Genomic DNA, 25,205 nt, shown 5'->3' with positions numbered 1-25,205 from the left:
GTAAATGAAGTTCGATAACGTTTTTAGTCGATTACATTATTTTGATTATTTGAAGCAACTTTAAAAAAATCAAAGTTTTAAGTCCCGAGCTCTAATAAGCTCAACAATGAGGGCAGTCAAACATTACTAAATCTACTCAGCTTACCTTACTGTGCCTTATACTATGCTTAACCTTAGCTCATGATGACAAAAGATCAACACGTATTTTCCACTTATATGTCTGCTAGCTATTTGTAAGTCATTGCACAAAAATCATTATTATATAGCATGTATAGTATAATTTATGCGATAATCAAAAAAATAAATTTCATCTAAATTGCGCGCTTGCATAAACTCAGCTTTGACCCTCATTTGATAAGAAACAGCATAGTTTCAGATTTTGAATTCAATAGAATTCAGTCTTGAATTGTGTTTAACGAGTGCAGTTGGTCTTTATAATTGAAATGTTTCTATACCGAGTGCTATTGCTTATTTCATTAATATCCCTGCTGGGGGCTATACAAGAAAGTACTGTAAGTTAATCTCTAGATTGAGAACTCTGTGTGATCTGTAATTGTGAGTATAATATAAATATTTCAGCACTGCAGTGCCTTAAGGAAGAAGGATGAAGAATGTGGATCATATTGTTACAAAATAGTGAAACCCCTTCTGAGCTACGCTGCCTCAGTTCGATCGAAAGAGGAACAATTCAGCGAACTTACAGCAAAGATCCAGAGCCTGGAAGCAACAATAAGATCTTTAGAGACTCAGCTTGAAACAACAAAATCAATTCAAGAGTTTAAAAACGAATTATTGTCATCCAACCAGGATATAGTGGACAAGTTACAAAATATAATTGATACTAAAAATAGCAATGCAAATGCGTTGAACACAGAGATAAAGGAAAAAGATTCGGAAATAATTAAACTGAAACTTCAAAACTCTGCAAGCTCAAACAAAATTAAAGAACTCACAGATAAAATATCTGAAATGGAAAGAGAAACCAAAGAAAGTTTACCCTCCAACTGCGTTGGTAAACTTACAGCTATATACGAAATAAAAGTTCCAGGCTCAAAACCCTTTTCCGTGCCCTGTGACTCGAGCCTGGCTGATTCCGGTTGGACAGTTATTCAGCGTCGTCAAGATGGCTCTGAGAACTTCAATCGCACAATGAGTGACTATAGATCGGGATTCGGCTGACTCAACGGGGAGTTTTTTATTGGACTTGAGAAGCTTTATTTATTGACGAACTCCCAGAAACATGAGCTTTACATATATCTCAAGGATTTCGGTAACAAGCATGCCTATGCCCGATACAGTCACTTTCTTATTGGCGGAGAGGAGGAACATTTTAAACTCAAATCATTAGGAGACTTTTCTGGAAATGCAGGAGATTCAATGTCTCCCCATCTCAATATGATGTTTTCAACCCCCGATGAAGATAATGATAAAACAGACAGTAAACATTGTGGAAAAGAATTTAATTCTGGTTGGTGGTTTAAATCTTGCTATTATAGGTAACTAAACAGTTTATAATTGATTGATATATTGATAGATTACTAAGCCATTTAATACTTATTCGCAGTATTCTAAATGGAATATATAGAAAGGAGGGGTTTTTAAGTGAATCAGGAGTGGATTGGAATCACTGGCAAAGTAGTTCACTTAAATTTGTTCAAATGATGATCAGACCAAAAAATTAAGAAATTAAACGTATATTTGAAAATTGTGAAATTGTTAAATTTAAAATAAAAGTGAAGCCTATTTAATAAACTTTATAATCTGCATTTCTAGCCCAGTCTACCGTTCGTAATCCAAGATCAAGTTTGTTTCAAATAATCGATAATTGCATTATACTGTTATCGATTAAAAACGTTAACGGAATTCAGTTATTAAATATTTCCCGGACATCCTTTTATACATATTTGATTCTTGATAAATTATAATAGACACAAGCTATGGAATATATGCGCAGATCTGACGAGCTTCAAGGTACCTCCTAGACTAGAGCTGTGTTTCTTCTTTTCTTTATAAAATTAAACTTTGTAAATGCTTTCCGAGTTTTCTGCCGAGACTTGTACTGGAGCATTAGATGATAACATGTGAATCTAGACTTGTTTATACGTATAGACGAGGCTTTTGTCCGAGGTGAGTGTTGATTTCAATATTAAAAAAAAATGAAGTGAGTCTCTTGCAGTACAGTTCGCTGTGATATGTGGCCTATTGCTTTCTTACACTGGCTCCCATCAAGAGTCCTTGAGATGTTCTGCTAGCTCAGAGTTGCGTATGTTAAGGTGACATTTTGGTGCTATTTACTAAATTTATAACTAGCAGTAATTATGTGATTAACTTTATTTATTATAAAATTTGAATTAATATACGTTTTTGGTTTATTGTCAACACGCAAGTCTATCAATTTCATCATCGAGGCAAACATTTTGGAGTTATATATATGCACTGATTTGCCAGAGATGTCGGGTACATTACTCGCTCCCAAATACTCGACATCGTTTAACATGTTCCTGGAATTTAGTAGGTACCTTTTATGCCGGCGGTGGTCACTTCGACAGCGACAGAGGCAGCGTCTGGCTATGATTTTGCCTGCTTAGCTGCTTTTGGAGTGTTCGGCTTGATTTTAGTGGGCTAGGACCAGTCCTGGCTCTGACTCTGGCTGTGGCTGTGGCTGCGGATCTGCCATTGGCACTTATATATATATATATATATATATATATATATATATATATATATATATATATATATATATATATATATATATATATATATATATAAATATATATATATATTCATGATAGCTTGTTGGCAATGGGAGGCACAAGAACTGATAATAACAGCGAGACATAATGTGAATATGCATACACACTTCGCGGATGCCGTTGAAATTTGAGATAAAGTCGTGGTATTAAGCAGCCTAATGTTCAACACAATTCAGTTTAAAAGTACATTCAAAGCGTGCAGTTTCGTTCTATATATTCGCAATGTATTTATTTCTAAAGATATTGCTTATTGCTTTAATATTCCAGGCAGGGGCTGATGGCGCAAATGCTGTAAGTGCCTCACAGAAGAAGGATGAAGAATGTGGATCGTATTGTTACCAAATAGTAAAACCCCTACTGAACTACGCTGCCTCAGTTCGATCGAAAGAGGAACAATTCAGCGAACTTACAGCAAAGATCCAGAGCCTGGAAGCAACAATAAAATCTTTAGAGACTCAGCTTGAAACAACAAAATCAATTCAAGAGTTTAAAAACGAGTTGTTGTCATCCAACCAGGATATAGTGGACAAGTTACAAAATATAATTGCTACAAAAAATAGCAATGAAAATGCGTTGAACACAGAGATAAAAGAAAAAGATTCCGAAATAATTAAACTGAAACTTCAAAACTCACAGTTAAACTATCTGAAATGGACACAGAAACCAAAGAAAGTTTACCGGAGGGTATTTCGTATATAGCTGTAAGTTTACCAACGCAGTTGGAGAGCGAGTTACATTGTGCAAAACTGCGTGGAGGGTAACTAAGACATAATTCTGAAAATCTACTAAGAGCTCATCATTTCTTTACAATTTGTAGTAATCTGAATGGCATATACACGACGGATGTGCATGAGTACGGAATAAAGTGGCTTTTATGGCAAAGTAATTCACTTAAATTTGTTCAAATGATGATCAGACCAATAGAGTAACAAATTTAATAAATGATGACATTTTCTAAGTTACATAAAATGAAACGAAATGTAAAATGTATATAATAATTTCCACTCATTTTATGCCCAACATGTAGCAAAGATATCCAATTGTTATAGAAAATCAATCTATTCACTTTGAAGAGAGGAAGATTAGGAAAATAATAGGCAGTGCACATTGAACACTCAGAATGAGGAATAGTTATTGTTATATTTATAGTAGTTATTATTATATTATATCTATAAGTATATTTCAGAAACCAAATGAAGTATGAAATGTTAAGTCCAACTGATAAGCCAGCCAGACACGTTCGTTTTTTAAGTGTTCAAGACTTTGCAAAATTATATTTCTTTAAATACACAATTTTATTTTCATTTATTGAAAATGAGTAGAGAAGTGATCAAATGCAATTGGCAGCAGAATTGGCATTTACGTAAGTCGCACTGCCTCAGCCCCACAGATTAAAAAGCTTTAAGCCTAAGATGACACAAAATGTAATTCTATTTATAAGAAGCTGCTCCAGTTCCATCCAGAATATAATCAATGGCAACTATCACTCTATGATATCTGCAGCTTGTTTCCTTTAAATAGCTGTGGCTCTTTCGTTTCTTGGCTAGTTACGAACAATTGACTGCTGTTTAAGTTAAGTCATTATATTTCCAGTCATTTGTGGTTATAATCATTTCTACTTATTGTCACAAAGTAAAAAACAAACATCAAATACTTTAGCCTTTATGCAACCAGGCTTGAAAGCGTGCCCATAGTGCTTCAAGTGTTCCGAAACTAAGGCGCACTTTGTGATTCCCTAACTTAGGCTGTATAATATTAATTTGCCATACCATCCACATCTATAAAGAGTATATTTTCAGTAGAGTAGACATACTGATATAATATGTCTACTCTACTGAAAATATATAATATAATATAGATATAGTTAAAAAAAAATGTTTGAATGTATTTATATAAGGTAAGGGTGTTTCGCATTCAGTCAGCTGCGGTTGGGTGTGTGCTTTGTTTCAATTATGCCACGTAGTGCTGTAGGGGCCGCTACTTGTTCTAAATTTCCACGAAAATTTTATGTAATTATTATGGCCCGGCTTGGTTCGACTTGGCTCGGCTCGTTAAAGTTTGGTCTGTCAGCGCCGCTTAATGCAGAAAACGTGTTTGGGGCATCATTTCGAAATGCCACTTGGGAAGTGCACAGGAAACCCATAGACGACTCTGGCTGGCGCCGGCCACTGGGCCAACAGGCACAGCTCTGCAACTGAACCGATCCCTGCTGCGCCGCCAAGTGTGAAGAAGCGCGCGTGCATCCACTTTATATGTAGATGAAGAGTTTCCGATAGAGCACGTGAATAGAAAAAGGAAAGGGTATACAGGTCGTGCGACACACGCAGTCGCACTCGCCACTCCCGTGTACGTGTGGGCCTTGATGTTGCATGGAAATCATATTTTTATGACTTCGTAGAAATGCTCAACACAAAATTTGTACGTAATTATAATAAAAGTCTATAAAACTCATCGTAAAACCTAAAAGCGAAATAGAAAATGTTTTTGTTTCCATTTCCAAGAGTTGACAACTCTTCAAACATAATTTATTGTTATGGCACAAATTTGGTGGCTTTGCGATTGGGGTGCGGAGCTTACGAAAATTGATGGGTTGAATTTGATGGCGTTTGATTTGTTTATGAGATAGCAGACTCTGCGTGTAGCGCCAGATTTCCTGTGCGTGAATTTCAATCGACTTTGCTCAATTTCGTTTATGATCGATGCAATTACATGCTGCTCATATTAAGTAAAGCGAGGGCCAAACGGGCTAATCTATTCGTGGAAATTCGGTTGGCCTGGCATGTGCATATTAAGTGAGTGTGTGCTTCGAAATATGCCTAAGAACAGTAGGAAATTTATATTAAGACATTATGCTCACTGAGCCAAATTCAAGTGGATTCAGCAAGCCAGGCATAATTTAAATTATCAAATGCCTAATCGCATATCCAATCTAAAATTAGGTTCTGCTAACCAATAAGCGTATGACAGCGACACAAATGCATAATCAATATGCTAACATGCCCAAAACCCAATGAAAACAATCCACACTGACTGCCTCTCTCTGTGTGTGCTTAGTACAAATATGTATATTGGCTTAATTATCATCAATTTCGAGCAATTAAAATGTCTGCAGGGGCTCGGGCAGCAGACGAGAAGGAAGAGAGGGGAGGCACGGGGCCCAGGTTCAGGCTCAGGCTCAGGCCTAAGTCAAACTCTTGTAAAACAAGTCACAGCAACTACCACGGCGAAGACGTTGCCGATGATAGCAGGGCAGATAACCACGTAGACAACGACAGGAAGGCAGCCCCAGCGACGCTTAATTAATATAAATGCAAATGGGGGAGAGCGAGACAGACGCACAGGCAGCGAGAGCTTGTGTCGGAAAGAGAGGCAAGAAGAGGCGCCGAACTACGATGACAATTACTTATAGGATTTTGGTATGCCGTGTACTACATACATACATACATACATATGTATGTACATATACGTATACGTATGCGAATGAGTGTGGAGGATGGGGGGTATCAACCAGACAGCGCCCCCGGCGCCAATAAAATGAAAATTTCCATGCGGTCATACAAACTGAATGAACAATTTCATAAGTAAGTAGCAAGCGGAGAGGAGACCGCACAGACAGACACAAGTTTTGGGGTTTTGGGTCTTGTTCGAGCACCCCGGGCCGCATATTTAATAAGCAAGAAAGCCGGGCTCGGCCAGGGGGAAATTAACGTGCATAATTACAAACCCCAAACAACCATTTTGTGGTAAGCATATTAGATTTTATTAACTGTTGTCGTATAATAATAGAGCCCCGGTCCCCCGATTGCATTCCATCGGCTCGGACGCACGTGCAGCTGAAAATGATGCGAGCGGGCGAAGCAGAATTATACGCCCTATGCAAATAGCTGAGCCGAGCAGGTGAAGCATAAAAGTTGAAACTCTGATTTAGTCATTAGCTAAATAATGCATGAATTGCAGCTGCAGTTCTCGCTCGATGAGTTGTCCAAGAGACTTAGTTGCCAAGAGCATCTGGGCTTGAATTGTCCACTAATATATGCCTTAGCCGAAAGATATGCTTGTCAAACATGTTTACTCAACTAAGCTGACAATTTGTAAATATAAACTGAATAAATAAGAGCATCTAGCAAATACTATATTGCAGTTTATTTAAATGTGTTTCATAACTAATATTAGAGTTGATCTCACTTACTATGGATTTTTGGGGTACTCTAATTAAAAGAAACTGACTAGGGCACTTCTAGCGGTCTAGCCAATGCCATTTGCATTTTCCTGACTCAAGATTTATATGCATAAAACACTTTAAAAATTTTTAAATATATGAGCACAAGTTAATATTGCTTTAGAGTCCCAAACGGCTTATTGTATGACATTAACTTGGGTATTGATGCCTTGATCTGCATAAATTTGTAATGTGACTGGAGATGTGTACAGCTGGATGTTAGTTAACGTAAATTGAATCTAACATCAAATATATTTTCGACCTATTTTACTTTTTAACTGGGTTCATATATCAAAGCGTCAGCATACCTGCTCTTTATTCAACGTTTTATTAGGGGAGTATTTCATTAGGGCGACAATTATTCTAGGACTTGTGTGCAACCCTTAAGAGGCCATCGGAATCAACAGCTAGATCTGGCGGAGGCCGCTGCATTTGGTTGCTTAAGCCTGCCTTTCAGAGTCGGATAATTACAAAATCCGCTTAACCTCAAACGTTGTGTAATTCAGCGTACCTGCACATAGCCGTAGCATGTCTCTAATTGTAGCTAAAGCGAACCTAAATATGTCGACGGGAAAAGCTAGAACACAGCGGTCCATGTTAAGTACTTAATAAAATAAACGTGGCCCGAGGCGAAGTGCATAAAAGAGAACTAAGCCGAGAACAAGGTGTAAGTAGTGTGATATGGAATGGGCCTGGCCTAATGCGTTCATTAGCGGAAAAGCTACCTCAAAGTGTATCCGCTGTTGTGGAAAAATGCCAAGCAAGCGACTCGGCGATGCAAATGCCAAATGGCAAATGCCAAATGTGAATTAGGCTAGGGTGAGCTCCTAGCTGCGATTAACGAGAGCCCTGGCAATGTGATACATGCACCGTCTGCAGAGTATGCTGAGTGCTTAAATACTTAATGCGGTTGACTGAATCTTAGCGCGAATACTTATTCACCTACGGGCACTCGGCCATGCAGGCTCGAAAAGCCAACGTTCATGTGCCACAATCCTCCGCATATGCATGCATGTGTACTTAACAGTTTTTTAAGCTGACAACGACGACGGCGACGACAACGGCAGCAGCAAAAGTCGATAGACTCTTGCCAGCACTCGACTTGGTCACAGTTCAGAGTTCAACTGAACCTCCGACACTATCATAGCTCATCCTCCTGCTGTCACAAGCGCCTTACACACGGCCTAATCCTGGTCGCCTGTGAGTAGACCCGTATGGTCAGGGATCCTAGACCAACTCCGGGTTACACCTACTCGACTCAGTTCTTAGCAACGACTTCCTGTAGCGAAATGGAGGCGTCAGTGGGCAGTTCCACTGCGAGGCGTTGAATTCACACTTTTGCATTGTCATTGTAAATGACTTTGACTTTTCTACGCCAACTGTAATACTCTCTAAAGGATATGAAAACAATGTGTAACAAATATCATCATAAATCTAATGTAACCAGGTCATTTCTCAGCTGAATCTCCGTCATAGTTATGAGCATTGTTCCGCTCAGCTAATACGATAGAGCATACAAGTTTCGTTGCCAATTCGAATGGAGAATCCGGTTTGTTAGCATTCATTGTTTGACAACTGCAAGGTGTTAAAAAAGGTTTGTTCATTTTGTTTTGCTGTCGGCCAGCCGTTTCGAATGCATAGTTGAGGGCTGTGCCAACATGACACTCATCATGTCTAACCAACAATTAGCAATGTGTGCTTCCCGTCAGCTGTTTCAAATTGCTGTAGACTAACCCGTATCCTTTCTTTCTTGGCCTCAACCTAATTGACTTTTAATTGCGGGTCTTTTTTGTTAGGCTTGCAGAACCAGGCAAAGGTGATAAATGAAAATTATACAGAGTGCTCTTCAAATTATAGACTCTTCAGCTGTTACACATGTTCGTCGTGAACTGGCGGCCACTGGCGTCTCTAGTTGCCTCGTTGCAGCTCGGACCCAGCCTGCTAAGTCGAATTAAATGAGCTGTTTAGCTTGAAATGTGTACTCAATTTGCGAATAATGTGTAATTAGCGGTAAAACCCTACAAGTACCACGACTAAACCATTAGCCAGAGACTCTGATCAGAGACGTGAATAATGCGCAGAGTGACAATCGACCTAAGTCGCTTACGGTCTAGAGATTGGGGAGAAAAAGGCGTTCACAATTAAATCCATTTCAATAGGTGAAATAGTGTATATCTCTATGGGCAACATACATGGATTTATTCTCTTATTTTACTTATTTAATTAAGTACGTTGACGTTAACTTGTGTTAAGTAAAACTTAAAACTAAGACATCGATTTTCAAGTGCCAATGCGATGGGGCTATTTCATTTGTCTGACTGGCTGAAAATGATAGGAATATGCTCAAATTGTAGGAGGTTTATGGAAATTAAATATCATTATAATTTTTAGATATTTGAAATGAGCAACAAAGCGTAAAACATTTTCGATTTAAGGTGTTAGATTAGAAATGAAAATAAGCGCCAAAAATATTAGATCGGGTGCTCACTTATGGGGCATATTTTTTTTATATTTAGATCGAGGTATCACTAATGGTAGATATCTTTGCTATCATCAACAGGTTGATATCTTTCTTATAAGCTACAGTTATTAGTAATTTATTTGAGATTTAATATTAAAATTGTGAATTATCAAATATACAGATCAGATTTGTTTCACATTCCATATTAATTAGTTTATTTCTAGTTTTCTAGTTATGCAATTCTTATTTGTTTTCAATACGAACTATATATATTTCGGAGGGAATTAGGAAGGAGTTGAATAGTCTGACAGCAGAATATAAAAATGGCTTAGAACTATAAGAAGTCACTGCTGGAAATTAATTTTCTATGCAACACATTTTATTTACTCTCAAATCCTAATATCATTCATCAATTGGCATCAATGCTTTTGAAAACTTAGCAAAAAATGTTGACTATGATTAATAATTTAATCAGAAAATTAAATTAACATATATATTTGTGTTTAATTTGTTCATTAAAAATTAGTTTCAATTTTTCAATGTCTAATGCATTCAATAAAATGAGATTCTATTTAGTGTAAGTCTTCAGTTTCATCTCAAAGTAAAACTGTGAAATTACGTTTCGCTTCCAATAAGTTGCAGTAAAATAAATAAATGCTTTATGGTCGTACGTTCATTTGAGTTTTTCAAGATTTCCAATGACATTTTACCAATACATTAATTTCTCGATTCGCTGCGTTAAATTAGGCATTTGATTTGTGAGGGAAAATATATATTGCGGGCGGTTCTGGATACGCTCAGCAGGACAACGGCCCCTGCTTGGACCGAGACTTATTCTGGCAAATACATCTGCTGGCTGTCTCGGCTGCTCGACTGCTCAACTGCTGCTGACAAACTAGAAACCATATGAAAACAATAATTTTGTACCAGGGGCCAGCCTGGGCTGGCTTTCCTTACGGTCAATTGCAACAAATGGAGGGCAATAAATTATAAATTCGTTTGACTTCTGCCTCCTGCGAGGCAAAACAGGACCAAGCCAGCCTTTGTTTCTGTCGCTCCGTGCTCTGGTCGGCCCTCAGCCGTTATCCTTGACCGCCCTCTCGTTGTAAACTGCTGTGTGACCGTCTTCTGGCACCTACTACATACATATCAATTGTGCGTGTGTGTTTGCCCAGCCATAATTCAGGCTGACAAGCCAAAATCCATTAGTGAAGGCAATAAAAATGACAATAGAGGCAAATTTCCATATTGTGTTCGAGTCTCCAGGCTCGTTTTAGATTTCAGCGCACTGCATATCGAGCACATCGAGCATATCGAGTTGCCATCTACTTGAATATAATCCAATTACTGATCATGTTGTACGGTTAGTCCTCCGATGCAGTCGAGCCACATTAAAAGTGACACATAAATCATTTGGCTAGAGAGCGACAGCGATAATATTCGTAGTTATTACGAAAAGTGCTGGCCATCAACAACTGGGCATATCAGAGGCCCACATTTCCGCTCCGACAACTGCCAGCATTTAGATAAACAATTACACAATGCCAACTTCCGGCCTGAAAAATGGTCGCTGCCTGCCAACAGAGCAGAAAGAATAAAGACGCTGCCATGAAAAACGATGCCCATTCAAATGTTGGCAGCCACACAAAATGGTCAAAGCCATAATTTACAATCAGGCGACAAATCAATGTGCCCGGGGGTCGGACGCTCGGGGCACAGGGGTTCTCCATTTGGGTCGCACAAAACATATTGCAAATTGTTACAAAATTATTGTGTTTAATACATTTTCGACAGCCAGCGAACAGCAAGCGGGAATGGAAGCTGAAATCGAAATAAATCGAATTTGATAAAGTGCTGAATATGCTTTCATGGCTTTTCGAAACATAACAAGAATCCCGATTGTTCAGTTTGAGATGAAAAGAAGACAAAGCCACATTCTACAAGAGACTACTTAATAAGACTCATAGCATCTAGGGTCCTAATAGGGTAAAGTACTTTATAGATGATTATATTTAGGACGTTGATGCCTCTCTCTCTCTCTCTCTCTTTAGATTCTTTGAATAGTATTTAGTTGCATATTGATGTAGTTTGCTTTTTGTTAAATACTTTCTCCTTACTAACTCATTTAGACCTAGCTAGCTGGACTAAATATATTTGAAAAGGCTAGCAAATTTCAAAAAAATTATTTCAGGCTACATTTGGCATTTTCATTTCGTTCTCTGAAGTTAGTTCTTCTTCTTTCTTAAAATTTTACAATTAAATGAAATATGACTATTAAGCCGAGGTATTGAATTACTAAACAACTGTCTTCCGCCCTCTCACTTCTCCTTATTAGGAATTCTTTGATTTGATATTTATTTGTATCGAATTCACCACAACAAAAAGCTTTGGAAAGGCACAGTGAAATGGTACTAAACTTTACTAAATTATTTTTATAATATTATTACATATTTTATTATAATTATTACTATAATTATTATTGGTGTGACGACAATCTCCCAAATGAGAATATCTTCCTCTGCGAATATTCATCTAAACATATGAAAATATCTCTCACTCCTCTGCAGAGCATCTTCATACATTTCACTATATCTTAGGATTATATATTAGCGAACATTGCTTGGTAATAATATTTGAAGTTGATAAGTTGTAGCTTGTGTTTGGGCGTGGATCTGAGTTATTTAATTTTTATTTCCAAACAATCAACAAATTCTTTTATTTTCACACAAAATTATCAAATATGTTATATATTCACAAAAGTTTGGCAGCAAGAGCATATCTATATCAGCGTGTTCCCATTTTTCTGTGCAGATCACATATTTTTAGAGTCATTAATCTGTAAACATCTTTGGCAAGTAAGTCTATATAACTTTACAATTATTTATATTCCTTCCATTTAATTGAAAATTTGATGAGTTATTATATATATTATATATATATCTATATAATTATTTATATTCCTTCCATTTAATTGATATTTTGATGAGTCAATTTGCTGGGTTCCGCAACTAGTAGACGAAAGTAATTTATGTATTTATTTTTCACACTAAACGCCATAATTTATTTGAGCGGCATTTGCAATGGCTCATTCCCGTCGCGGTGCAAACACATTTCAATTCTTTTCGCTTTGACTCTGGCGACGCCTCATAAACAATCATAAATCCCACAGCGAGAATATTTGTGTAGAATCAAAGTACAATCTGGCAGGCAAGAAATGAAAGAAAAGCCCCACGACGCCAGACAGCATATTGCCTAAATCCCATAAAATGTGGGCAACGCCTTCTATACACTGGGGCAGGCGCCCAGGCCCGGGCATGGGCCCGGGGCTGGTCGTCCGTGGGCCACCAACGCCTCCTCAATTCTAAATGTACCCTGACGTGTCGCTATTTTCGTCAAGCAGAGGGAAAACTCTTTCAAATGGAACTCACAATGCACTGTGAACTAACTAAGACAAACTAGACTAAAGCCAACTGTCTGCACTCGCTGCAACATGACACAGAACATTTAAAATTATGACAGTTTTCATTTTCAATGGAATTTGCTGTATTTTTAGCCATGTTGGCTCGGGATTTCCTGGATATGGTTTTCTTTTGTTTTAAATATATTTTAAATACATTTTTTATAATTTTTCGCTCAACTATTTTCGATCTGCTTAAGATTTGCCATTTATTTGCCTTGATATAAAGGGAATATTGGCTCACTTCACTATCATGAGATTCCTGAGATGCTGCAAACGACTTTCTAGTCCATTGCATAATACATTTCCTTCATTATCTGCAGGACAGCGTGAGGAAGGAGGTCAGATCTCTAAACGTTGGTAAGCATGTTAATAAAATTGTCATGAAAGAGCGCTCAAACAGCTGGAGATGTGTGTTCAGGCAGGCCAGGACCTGGACCCCAGAGGCCAAACATGGGCCGCAACCTGTGACACGCATACACAATGAGACAAAGAGTCGGAGAGACAGATAGTGGGTAGGCGGACAGAGAGATATTGAAGGGAGAGTTCGAAATGGATTCTGGACTCGAAAATCTGTGAAAGTTGTAATGCAGCCAGCTGGGTCGATGGCCATAAATTAAAGGTAACTATTCACTATCGCTCAATAATAGGTGACAATAAAAATTTATTACAGTTTGACCACCATGAAATCATCGTTAGGCCCTTTCGGGCGCACCTACACGCCTATGCAATAGAGTGGAAGGACATCAGCTGAAGTTCTGGGCAGGCGAGCGAGGTCAATGAAAAATGACACATACTCTCACAACAGGGGAGATTGGCAGGAAACTTGACTCTAAGATGTCCGCCTATCCGCCTACCCGTCTACCCGTCTACCCGCCTGCTGCCAGCATCTTATACGGCTGTCAAAGACCGCACTGCTCGTTTGTCACATTTAACAGATTTGTTATCCTGTCGAGTTAATGTCGGGCACACAACAAGCGCAGTCAGGCACCCAGGAACCCAGGCAAACAGGCAGTCAGGCAGCACATGTCCTGCCCGTTCATAAGAAATGCTCAACGGGGACTTCGGATAGAGGCGAACAGTCAGACGAGTTTGATGTCCCTGTCCGTGCCGCTGCTTGGCAATAAAAACAAAAGATTGATGGCATTGGGCACACGTTCGATTTGTTTTCCTGTTGCTATTGCCATGTCCTTGCCTTTAGTGCTTTGTAATGTCTTAACATTTGACACATCACTTGGATTTTCCGACCCACATCGATATTGACGCTCCTGCTGCCACTACCTAACCCTCGCCAAGGATATGCTCGTTAGTTAGGGTTCTAATAAATTTGTGCAACACATTTCTTTTCCTTCCCCCGTCTCCCCGTCTCCCTCTCCTTCTGCCTCTCTCACTACCCATTCCTGTCGTCGCTTGTAACATTTTTATTTGATAACATATTGCATTTGGCCTTCGTCTCTCGTGCCCTCAAATCGCATTGGGTGAGTGGCTCCCTCGGCAGCTACTAAAATATTGGATGTTTCGGACTCTGCACATGGTGCTCAACGCTTCCACAGCCCACAACCCACATTCACATCCACATCCGTATCCGCGTCCGTCTGCGGCTCAACTGGCCGTTGATTTATGGCGTCTGCGTTGGTCATTCAACTGCATTTGATTTAGGTTGTAAATTGTTGTATATTGTGGCCATGTCTGCGTTTCCTGTTCGCCTCGACTTGTTTTCTTTTTCTGCATTGTTGTTGTTGTTGCTTGCTTTTATCACTTTGAAATTTTTCGCTAATGAATTTATCGTATTTCAGCTGTTCTTGGCAAAGTTGCAAATAGCTCAGACTGGATTGATTTACAGTGGTATCAATATCAATTACAACTGCACATATGTTTCTTCTTGTATTGGGGCGATAATATGCTCTATATATAAAAAAGATAATGCAGCTAGAGATTTTTGCAATTGATAATTATTTGACTTATGTAGTAAATAGATTTTATTGTGTGAGAAAAACTGGCTACAAATTCATTCTTTAGCTTGTCAAAAGTTATGCAAGACTATTAAGATTCATTTCAACTGATTCTCCATATATGATATTTGTAAAAGAACTGAAATCAATTAGAGATTAATAAACTGGAAAGGAAATCGACAAGATTATAAGCTATTGAAACGATTCTCATGGAGTTATAACTTATGCCAGTAGATTTCTTCATATGAAAGTAATTATAATTAAATTTGTTAAAGCAAAGACTTAATGTATATTGAGCAAAGAGAAAAAGAAACAGGTGAAACTAAACGTTAATAGATTCATATGATATAGCAAGCTCTAAACATAAATAATATCTGCTAATATATAGAAGGCCAAATGCGGAGTTGCATGAGATAGACTGATGGACATTAACTCGACTGTTGATACTGATCAAGATTAATGCATTAAGAGACACCTACAGAGTTTGTATTTTAGTGTCTTGTCATAATTCAGAGCTGAAGCAGAGCTTGATACATGAGCTACGAGTCAGAGCTCGCATGGCGTAGCGAACTCATAAACCATTCAAACAAAGTGCCAGAAGTAACAGAAGAAATCAAAGGCAAAAGAAAAAGAAAACAATCGAATGCACATTGTGTCATGTCATTGCCAAATAATATTTCACACGTAAAGCTAGCCAAACAGTTCGAAGCGAAAACCCACAGAAATGCGGAAAAATAAGAAATATTACGCGCACAGCGGACGGAGGGAGCGGGGGAAATGCTCGTTGTATGTGGCAATGGGAAGAGAAAGACGGAAAATCTACAATATATTGCCAACTATTATGTTATTGTGTGAACGTGCACTGATTTCGGCAGCCAGGCTTTGTCCACGTGCAATATTTTTCAGTTCCGGGCAAGGATTTGGCTTGAGTCCGGTTGCTGTTACGGGTGCTAATGCCGGCTGTGGACGGTGCTGCTGCTGCTCAGCGTCTTATCGAGGCGTATAACATATATCATTGACACTTTGACATTGGCGAGCAACTGGGGAGTCAAAGTGTGGGCCATGACCGACCGGATTTTAGTACTTTTCAAAATGGCACTTAATCATGGCAGCCGCCTGGCACAGGAAAATGCGGAAACTGGCACACACACCACGCGTAATCGCATGTGTTCACGCTTGAAAGGATAACGACGTCGACGGAGGCTTGCTGCCGTGGACGGCTGTGTGGACTGCGAGGGCTGCAAGGACTGCGAGGACTGCAAGGACTGGCCTCCTGCCGTCGGACCACCAAAACGAAATAAGATTAATGACTTGGCAGCGAGCAAACGGAGCTGTACTCTGCATGAAGACGGCGCAAAAAGGACATGCTGCCTGGCATTGGATAAATTGTTTGCTACTTGGACTGTCATTAGTCGAAAAGTTTGTTTGTTATTGTGTTAAGTGTTATTTGTGCGCATATCCAAGTGTCAGGCTGCCAAGCTGTCAGTCCCCTCGCCTCCGGCTCACCCTCTCTCTCTATCTCTCTCGCTTGGACTGCTTTAGTTACTCTGTGTATCGTTTATCACTTTCGTTTTGGACACAGCCCAGAAATTCGCATGTCATGTTTGGCGTCTATGATGACGCTTGAATCCAGCACAAGCCAAACAAAAAATTGCCAATGACCACAAAATTTGTGAAATTAACAGACAAAGACCGGAACGGACTAACGGATAGGGGAGGCTGGGCGGATGTGTACTTGGCCAATGCATACGTTTCGTGTCCTTTATTTGTGCATCTAATGGCAGCAGCGTGACTTGGGATATTCCCTAGACTTGGAGTAGTGCCACGGATTGGTGTTTGCTAAGCCCATTAAGAGACGAGAACAATATGAAATGCGGCATTAAGAATGCCTCAATAGAACGGAAATAAACCTCATTTATCAAAGGCACTTCGAAGGCATATGAAAAGTCACTTATTTACCATGCTCGACTCTGTCTCTAGCAGTTGGGAGCATTGTTTCAACTCAACAGCAGCTGAGCCAATGCATGGCAAACACACTCATCAGCTGAATCTATTTACAGCTCTATCAATCCAATCAAAGATCAATCACAATCAAACAAAATTTACCTAAATCAACGAGTGAATTCCGCATTACTTCCAGGAAATCCACAACACGCTTTATGTACAGCCGAATATAAATGCTAGGTGAGATAATGCACACAACTCTCGAGCTCTTACTCAACTTTGAATATTGGGCTAGTGCTTCTCACATATTTGGCCCACAGAATCATCCATCAAATGCGATTTCAGATGCTGGCAACAATTATTTCGTCTATTTTATTTTTAAACTGAATTAACGTGCTGTGAATGTTGCTGTTGTTGTTGTTGTTGTTGTTGATGCTAATGTGTTTTTATTACGTGAAAATTAAACGAAAAGAACACGCCAGAGCATGCCAGTTCTCAAGATCATTTTATGGGGCTGGTCGAGCCCGAGCCCGAGCACGACCCCAAACCAAACCCAAATCCTATCTCTGACAGGCTCCTGCTGCGCCGCGTCGCAAAGTAGTAGGCGCTGATTGATAGAACAAAGTAAAAATCAAATAAAAAACAAAACATTCAACTATGCACGGCCTCTGCCATATTGCGGTGCCAGATCAAAGACCGCCCCGAGATCTGTAATGACAGCTTTGATCATTGTTTTGCCTTTGATTTTTTCCGGTTTGCTGCCCATTGCCCGTTACCCGCTACCCGCTGCCCGCTGCCGATGTAGAGCGCCCCGGGCCACGTCGGGCCGTTGTCGATCTCGAGGCCGAGGCCCGTACCCATCCACATTTAGTACTCGCATTTGTAGCATTTTACGAGCTATTTCGCGCCTACTTAACAGATCTTTCTGCTCAGCTCATTACGGCTCTCTTGCGAGTGGCTATTATAACACCTTGTTTTATAACTGTGTCATTTTGCTAGAAGGCCAACGCTGAATCTCATGTGCTAACCTCTTATGCTATTGTCAAATAGGCAAATATATCTTTATTCGTTGGCTTACTCACACGTGTCTATATAACTCAGTGAGTCTGAGGTGACTCGATGGCACGACTTATGTTTCAGCTGATCAACAGAATAAAATAAAATCTTATTTATAAAGCAGACATCAAAAAGGCCCATTCTTATTCACATTGAATACTGATACTTGTATTATGTTCTTATCAAATTAATTATACGCCAAAATTATATAATAATCCAGAAATTCAATTTACTCTTGTATCAATACCATCGACGCTATTCCAAGTCGTTTTACTATTTATCTATATGAGGTCTTTATATGTATATATCCAGACATCTGCATATTTATATATATCTATTTATATGTATCTATTTAAGTATATATCCACATATCTACATATTTATATATATCTATTTATATTTAAGTATATATCCACATATCTATCTATCTATCTACATATCTACATACCTACATATCTATATATCTCTATCTATACAGATACATTTTTTTATAAATCTATGTATCTATATATCTATATATCTATATATCTATATATCTATATATCTATATATCTATATATCTATATATCTATATATCTATATATCTATATATCTATATATCTATATATCTATATATCTATATATCTATATATCTATATATCTATATATCTATATATCTATATATCTATCTATATATCTATCTATATATCTATCTATATATCTATCTATATATCTATCTATCTATCTATCTATCTATCTATCTATCTATCTATCTATCTATCTATCTATCTATCTATCTATCTATCTATCTATCTATCTACCTACCTATCTATCTATCTATCTACCTATCTATCTACCTATCTATCTATCTATCTATCTATCTATCTATCTATTAATTAATTTACCTATATATCTGCCGTTCTGTCTATAAATTAATTTATAAAATAGTTACCTTTGTGTTAGCTTCACGTTAACCTTCCACAACTTCGAAGTGTGACAAATTCGATAAAAAAAAAATGCATATAAGAAATTGACTCATTAAATACGCTAGATGATGATAGTAAAGGCAATTGCCTACATGCGTACATCTACTTCAATCTTGATATGTAAATTAAATTGAACCGATTATGTAGTTAAGAATAGCCCCAAAGATACATCTGTTAATCCTTCAGTAAGTTCCAATCGAATTCAGTTTTAGTCAGTAACTCACTATGCGTAATATATAAGCCTGAAGATAAAAGATTTCTCAAAGTTTAGTGGGACAGGCTATGTTTCGGTAAAGCTGTCCAATTACCAATACTTTTCGACTTCTTAGTCTTATTTATTTTATGATGATGGCATTTGTGGGAAATTTTCTATTTGTGTAGCCAGCTAATCAGTGCAAACACCACAAAAATGTCAAGAGGGATTGAGCAGAGAAAACAGCTGCAAATTTTCCAAATTTCTTTTGGGCCCACCACAAAATTTGTCCACACTGCCTCGAACAATTTATGACATTTTAAAACCCCTTTCGAGTTCTACAGTTCGCTACGCGCTGCGGCTACCAAATTAGAAAAGACAAACAGTTTTCAAATAAAAATCACGTAAACTGTCGCCTCGATTTCAAATGAATCGAGTCGAGCACACTCTGAATATTTGGACTTAGGCACGATTCTCTGGCTCCGAACACCATCATAAATAATGGGAGCTGCACTCTATTCCGGGAACCCTTTCTCTGGACGGACGAGCATCTAGCTGGCGGGCTATCAATTTATATTTGGTTGCTAGCGTAACATAAATTCTAGAAACCACAAAATATAAATTTATGTAATGCCTTCGCAGAAGAGCACAAAACAATGATGAGGCAAACAGTAAGTGCTTCTGTTGTTAACACGGCCAATAAATCAGAGATCGTGAGCGAAGTCTGCCCAGAAGCGACAATCTCCAGTTTGATTGTATTTTCAGAAATCCGTAACCCGACCCTTCCTCTCCCAGTCCCCATAGCGCGTGGGCTCTGGTCCAGGCGGTCCGCCAACCTCACCTGTGTTAGGATTGGTATTGTTTGGCCAGGGCTTCAGCGGCTCCTTCTCGTGCGCCGGATGTGGCATGGCCTCATTCGAAAAGCTTTTAAGAGGTGCTTCCGATCGCAGCCTGTCCTTGAATCTCAAGTAGCGCTCGCTCGGCACTGTCACTTGCTTTGTTCCTTTCAAATCGGCTTCCCGCTCTTCAGTAATGAGTTCAGGTAATACGGAGCTAGCGCTAAAAGAGCGCACTGAAGTCACGAAAAAACACCTTTGACGACCAATAATACATCGAAACATTTCAATGCACATAAAACCAAAGATACAAATCTCAAATTTTGAAAACTTCTTTTTTGGAGCAATGTATGTCTGTCTGTTTCAATATAAGCTACATTTATGTCTAACTGTTTGTTTTGTTTGTTTGTTTTATTTGTATACCCTGAAAACTAAATAACATTCCGAACGAGACATGGCCAACTCCATTCATTATTAGCATAGAACAATTGATCTAGCCCTGCCTTTTCGCCGTTTGGCTAGGCTCAAGAGTCTTAGAATTATGCACGTAAGATATACATTATAATTTCGTTTATAGCAAGAATATATATAATATATGTATAATATAAATATATATAATATATATAAATTCCTTTTCAAATATTAAATTTCGTAGTATCCCTCTAATCGGTTCATCTCCCTTGACTTTTTCCATTAATTTAGATGCTAGATGAATTCTTAATCTAGTATTTTTCATTGAAAAACATGTTAAATATTCTAGTCTCTTTATACCTAAGCTCTGCTTACAGAACAAGTTAGTTTTATTCAAGGTTTGATCAACTGTTCGTTCATTACTGAAGAAAGTTAATCAATCATATTTTAGCACTGTATTGATAGAACTCTGATCGAGCTATTTTGCCACGTGATTAACATTTGGTAATTGAACATTCGATATGCATGGCGTATCGCTAACAAAATTAGCTGAACGCGTCGTGGCTGCTATTGTATTGCATCTGTTTGACATTATGCACTCGAACAGCTTGTCCAAACAGTTTGATGTGAGTCTAGTTGACAGGAGAGATCAAATGTCTGCGTTTAAAGCTCGACTAACTGCTGCTGGAGAGTTGACTGGCAGACTGACAAGCAGACAAACTGACAGAGTGACAGACTGGCGGACTGACAGAGTCTAATGACTTTGCAGCAAGTAGTAAGAGCAACGGTTGCGATAAAGATAAGCTACGAGTAGTTATTTCAACTTCCGGAACTGAGTAGCTAGTTGGCAGTTAGCTAAACAGCTAAACAGCTAAACAGCTAGATGGAGAGATGCAGGCTGTCCGGCTGTCAGGCTGTCAGGCGGTAGTCGACTGTCGGCTGTCAGCTGGGCCGTTAGCTGATTCATTCATTGATGGCAGCAATTAAAACTGGACATGTGTTGCTGCAACCGGGCCTTGAGATAGCGAAGCCTGCTCTGATCGTGTCAAGCGGACAACCATTCAACATAAGTCGCTTCGCGCCCGTCTCCAAAGCAACGCCTCACAGAGTCGGAGTTGGTGCTGCGGGCGGTGCAACTTCAAAGCATTTTAAATATGGCTTGTGCACATTCCAGTTGGAGAGCCGTGCGAGATGGAGAGGCAGACAGGGGGACAGCCGCAGTGCAAGTGTCTGTCACGCTGGCGCAAAATCACAGCGACATTGCAAATTTGTTCTGCCATCCAACAGCCCACTCGGAATCGGAGGAGCTGCCTGGTTGGCATCTTTTATTATGTGCTCTGGGCTCGGCCTCTGCGTTTTTTGCACTGCTTTCTTGGGGCAACATTAAAAGTTGCCGGCTGTCAAGAGTCGCATGCGTTTGCATCGTTCTCCTTGTTGACTGCAAACTTTCTTTCTTTTCAAGCCCCCGTCACAGCATGCGAGTTGCAGTTGAAGTTGGAGTTGGAGTTGGTGGCTGAGATTGAGGTTGTTAATTCGCCGTTGTCCCGCTCCGTCTGTCAGCTGGCTGTGGTTATTGTTGCTGTCTCTTTTCGCTGCGCGCGGCAAAATTGAAATTGTTGCCTTAACGTTGGCATGACAATAATCTCGCAAATCTGTTTAAATTAAGCGAGACAAATGTTTCTTTTGCCCATGCACTTTTGTGGCAGCCCAATCAGACAACCCGACAACCAGGCAGTCGGGCAGTCGGGCAGCCAGGCAGCCGGGCAGCTTGTTGCCGTCCTCCACGCTGTCCACATGTGTGATAGTATTTATCTTGAGTATTTGATGCCAGCCTGACATTTTCATCTCGTACTAAATTCGAGAAAACTTGCGCACAATAAACGCTCAGATGGCTTTTGATGTGAAACTTTTACAAAATCTTTCAGCATTCAGTTTTATATCTGAAATAAATTTGCTCAGCATTTAAATTTTTGGCTGAGATGCGTGAATTCAAAAGGAAGTGGAACATCTATGTCAATAGTTGCTGCTGAAAATGAGGTCTTCCTTGTTCAAAATAATGTTTGAAAATTGGGTTTAGACTAATTTGGCTTAGTCTTTATAGAATAACTGAAAGTCGATCAGCTTCTAAAATATAGTTTCTTATAACAATTGTTGGTTATTTACTGATAATTCACATTTCATTGCGAGCTACAAGAACTATACTCAGAAGAATAACACTTGATATATATTGATTTAAAATTTGTTCGATCATTTGCAATAGCAAATAATGAAATACTAAGAAATACGTTCAATTTACAGGCATAGCAAATCATTCAGTAGTTTCTATTTTATAAATATTATCGTAGTTTTATTTTGTGTATCTTTTTCTAGCACATAAACAATTCAAAGAAATATGAAATGGTAAATCGTAATACAGAAAATAAATTCAAGTTTTAATGAGAAAACTTTTCTGATTTTATTCTGACTTTATTAAACATAGTCTTTTAGTCGTAATTTAAGGAAATATTACAGTGAAATAAAATGGTTAAACTATTGAAATAGAGCGGTCGAAAGACGCGATGCGAATTTATTTTTAGGTTGCGAAAATATTTTATAAAACTTACACAGACATTAATTAAATCGTATAAAATACGAAGACTGCTCGGTTCCTGTAGCTTTGATCAGCCGTCAAGTGGTTTGATCGATTTGCAACAATAAAAATTCACCGACAACTTGTTCATAATGAAGATCTGTTGTTGCCTCCACCTCATTGCCGATGTGGCTGGTCGATCTTGTTGTTTTGGTGCGCACGGCGCATCAATCACCCGAAAGCTGCGTAGCGATCTCTGCGGCGTTGGGGTTGGGGACGGGGATTGATGTCGGCAGCGGTATATTGCTGAGGCCAATTGCCGGAATGCTCGACTGCCCACCCGTATACTTGTTTGATCCTTTTTTATTTTACGGAACAATCGAGCATTTTCACACCGTAATAAAAACCTCAAACATGTTTGTAAAGTTGTTAATGCTGCTGTGCTGTACCATGTGTAGGTGGGAGCAGCGCATAAATTAACATTTTGACTGCCAACTGGCGCGGCAAATGATCAAAGACACTTCTGTGCCGTCATCGTTGCGTTGATCATCGTCATCGTCATTGCCACTGGGGCAGACGCAGTAGGAGTCTGAGTCGGGGTCGCAGGCGGAGGCGGAGGCGGAGGCGGAGGCAGTGCCGGCATCGTGAACATCATTTCACGTTTACGATCCATCAACACGAGCCATCAAATTGTATACAAACAAACGCAACAAAGATCAAAAGCCATGTACCTACACACACACCCAAACACACACACACACACACACTAAATGCTCATTTCGAATTTCAGATTCATTTGAATAAAATCTGGAACCGGGTCCCGCCATTTGAGAGTTGCCTTTCAACAGCCAGCGCTACCGTAGAGACACTCTACTCAGGCAATCGAAATGGAAATGAAAATGGAAAGGAAAATGAAAATGGAAATGGAAATGGAAATGCCTCTTCAGCTGCAATCTTAATACATATTCCACTCCTCTCACATGCTCGGCTAATTACTCATGTGTCGGCAACTCGGCTGTCGGCCCGACTGTAATGCATTTCTCATGTGCCCCTCTGTGAGGATTGTCTTAATCCCTTACGTCGAGTGTGCACAATATGTCTCTTATTTGCATGTGAAGTGGATGTTGATTTAGTTGAAGCAGGGTGTCAAAAGGAAGCCCAAAGCGTATTTACTGTGGACTTAAACAGTTTTCGCTCATCTGAGTTGGGTATCAAAAACTTAGAGAGATCTGCAAATAAAATTGGCAAGTGACAAAAGAAGCTAATCACAGTCGGGTGTATAAATAGTTATAAACAATGTGAAGCTTGGAATATTATTATAGCACTCATTTAAGACAATCAGTGTAATAATAATGGGAATACACAAATACTTAAACAGCCTTCAAGTTATATTTCGATGCGTATTTCTATATCATATATAAAAACTCAATAATGTTGAGATATATTATAAAAGATCTTCTGACACTGGATCATTGAACGTCTGTAGACTGGCTTCTTATCAAATTTTATTAGTCTTAGGCAACATTGTCCTAGCTATGTACTTAATCAATATATATGTGACTCGAATATAAATTTCTATCTCCTTTATCCAAACAATGAGAATATATGAAGCTATTCAAAAATTACTTTGAAATCTGATTCCGAATCTGATTGATCTGAAGTAATATCAAATAGAAGAAAGTTAACATTGACTAAATAATAAATTAGAATACCTACAACTTCATATACTATCAGGTATGCTTAAGTAATTAGAATCTGTTGCTCATAGCACGCACAGCATGTATTTAGATTGTGATTAGAAACGAGTCTCAAGGTATCTAAGTAACTTGCAGCAGTTTCTATGCCTATCAAATGACAGCAGCGTCAAAAAGCTGACAATTTATATGTGGGCCGTTTGTCAGACTATAAAAATGCTCAGATTTAATGCCAATGAGCAGCATGTCAAATTCAATTTTACCCCTAAGATTGATACGGACGGACGCACCACCAGCACCAACAGGGAGACGACGTGCGATGTGGACGCAAGACCCCAATAAAGTGCAATTAGCCAGATTTATGATTATCCCTGTTATGCACAAATAATTTTTGGACAATTTTAGATATGTCTACGACGGGCGACGTACGTTTTGGGCGAAAAGCCAGCGCATAATTTATAACACCAAACGTAAACAACAAAGAAGACAAATCGCTTTATTCACGGCAGTCATTCCGCAGTCGCCGCAAAAACACCCCCAGCTGTGCGGCACCAGGGGATGGGCTGCTGGGGTGGCCTGGCCGGGGCTGGGCTGAGTAAACACCCCTTTGTTTGTGATCTTCTGGTTGAGAAATATGGGCTGACAGCATTATGCCCATGACATGACGGGGTCCATGGCCCTTGTCGTCACCGGAG

At 39.0% G+C, this 25,205-nt stretch overlaps 2 protein-coding genes across 2 annotated transcripts; one reads left to right on the top strand and one right to left on the bottom strand.

The window, feature by feature from the left end:
• Positions 1-414: 414 nt before the first annotated feature.
• On the top strand, positions 415-1,667 carry LOC115482929 (angiopoietin-related protein 3-like). Its single transcript, XM_030223245.1, has 3 exons — positions 415-512; positions 580-1,496; positions 1,565-1,667. The coding sequence occupies exons 1-2, from the start codon at positions 444-446 to the stop codon at positions 1,177-1,179; spliced, it is 669 nt and encodes a 222-aa protein (XP_030079105.1). The 5' UTR covers positions 415-443; the 3' UTR covers positions 1,180-1,496; positions 1,565-1,667.
• An 18,091-nt stretch (positions 1,668-19,758) lies between these two features.
• LOC111603947 (succinate dehydrogenase assembly factor 4, mitochondrial) lies at positions 19,759-20,243 on the bottom strand. Its single transcript, XM_023321777.2, has one exon. The coding sequence runs from the start codon at positions 20,131-20,133 to the stop codon at positions 19,762-19,764; it is 372 nt and encodes a 123-aa protein (XP_023177545.2). The 5' UTR covers positions 20,134-20,243; the 3' UTR covers positions 19,759-19,761.
• Between the last annotated feature and the right edge of the window lie 4,962 nt (positions 20,244-25,205).

This window comes from Drosophila hydei, unplaced genomic scaffold (genome assembly GCF_003285905.1).
Source record: "Drosophila hydei strain 15085-1641.00,03,60 unplaced genomic scaffold, DhydRS2 tig00000149-arrow-pilon, whole genome shotgun sequence".
In the NCBI taxonomy this organism is placed as follows: Eukaryota; Metazoa; Arthropoda; class Insecta; order Diptera; family Drosophilidae; genus Drosophila; species Drosophila hydei.
Note: the sequence above shows the minus strand (reverse complement) of the source record. Positions and strands in the feature narration are given on the sequence as shown.

Bases quoted from the DNA above. Each gene is read 5' to 3' on its own strand.
- LOC111603947 (XM_023321777.2), bottom strand. From the start codon at position 20,133: ATGTGCATTGAAATGTTTCGATGTATTATTGGTCGTCAAAGGTGTTTT.
- LOC115482929 (XM_030223245.1), top strand. From the start codon at position 444: ATGTTTCTATACCGAGTGCTATTGCTTATTTCATTAATATCCCTGCTG. The intron at 513-579 runs GTAAGTTAATCT...TAAATATTTCAG, and splicing joins GGGCTATACAAGAAAGTACT to CACTGCAGTGCCTTAAGGAA.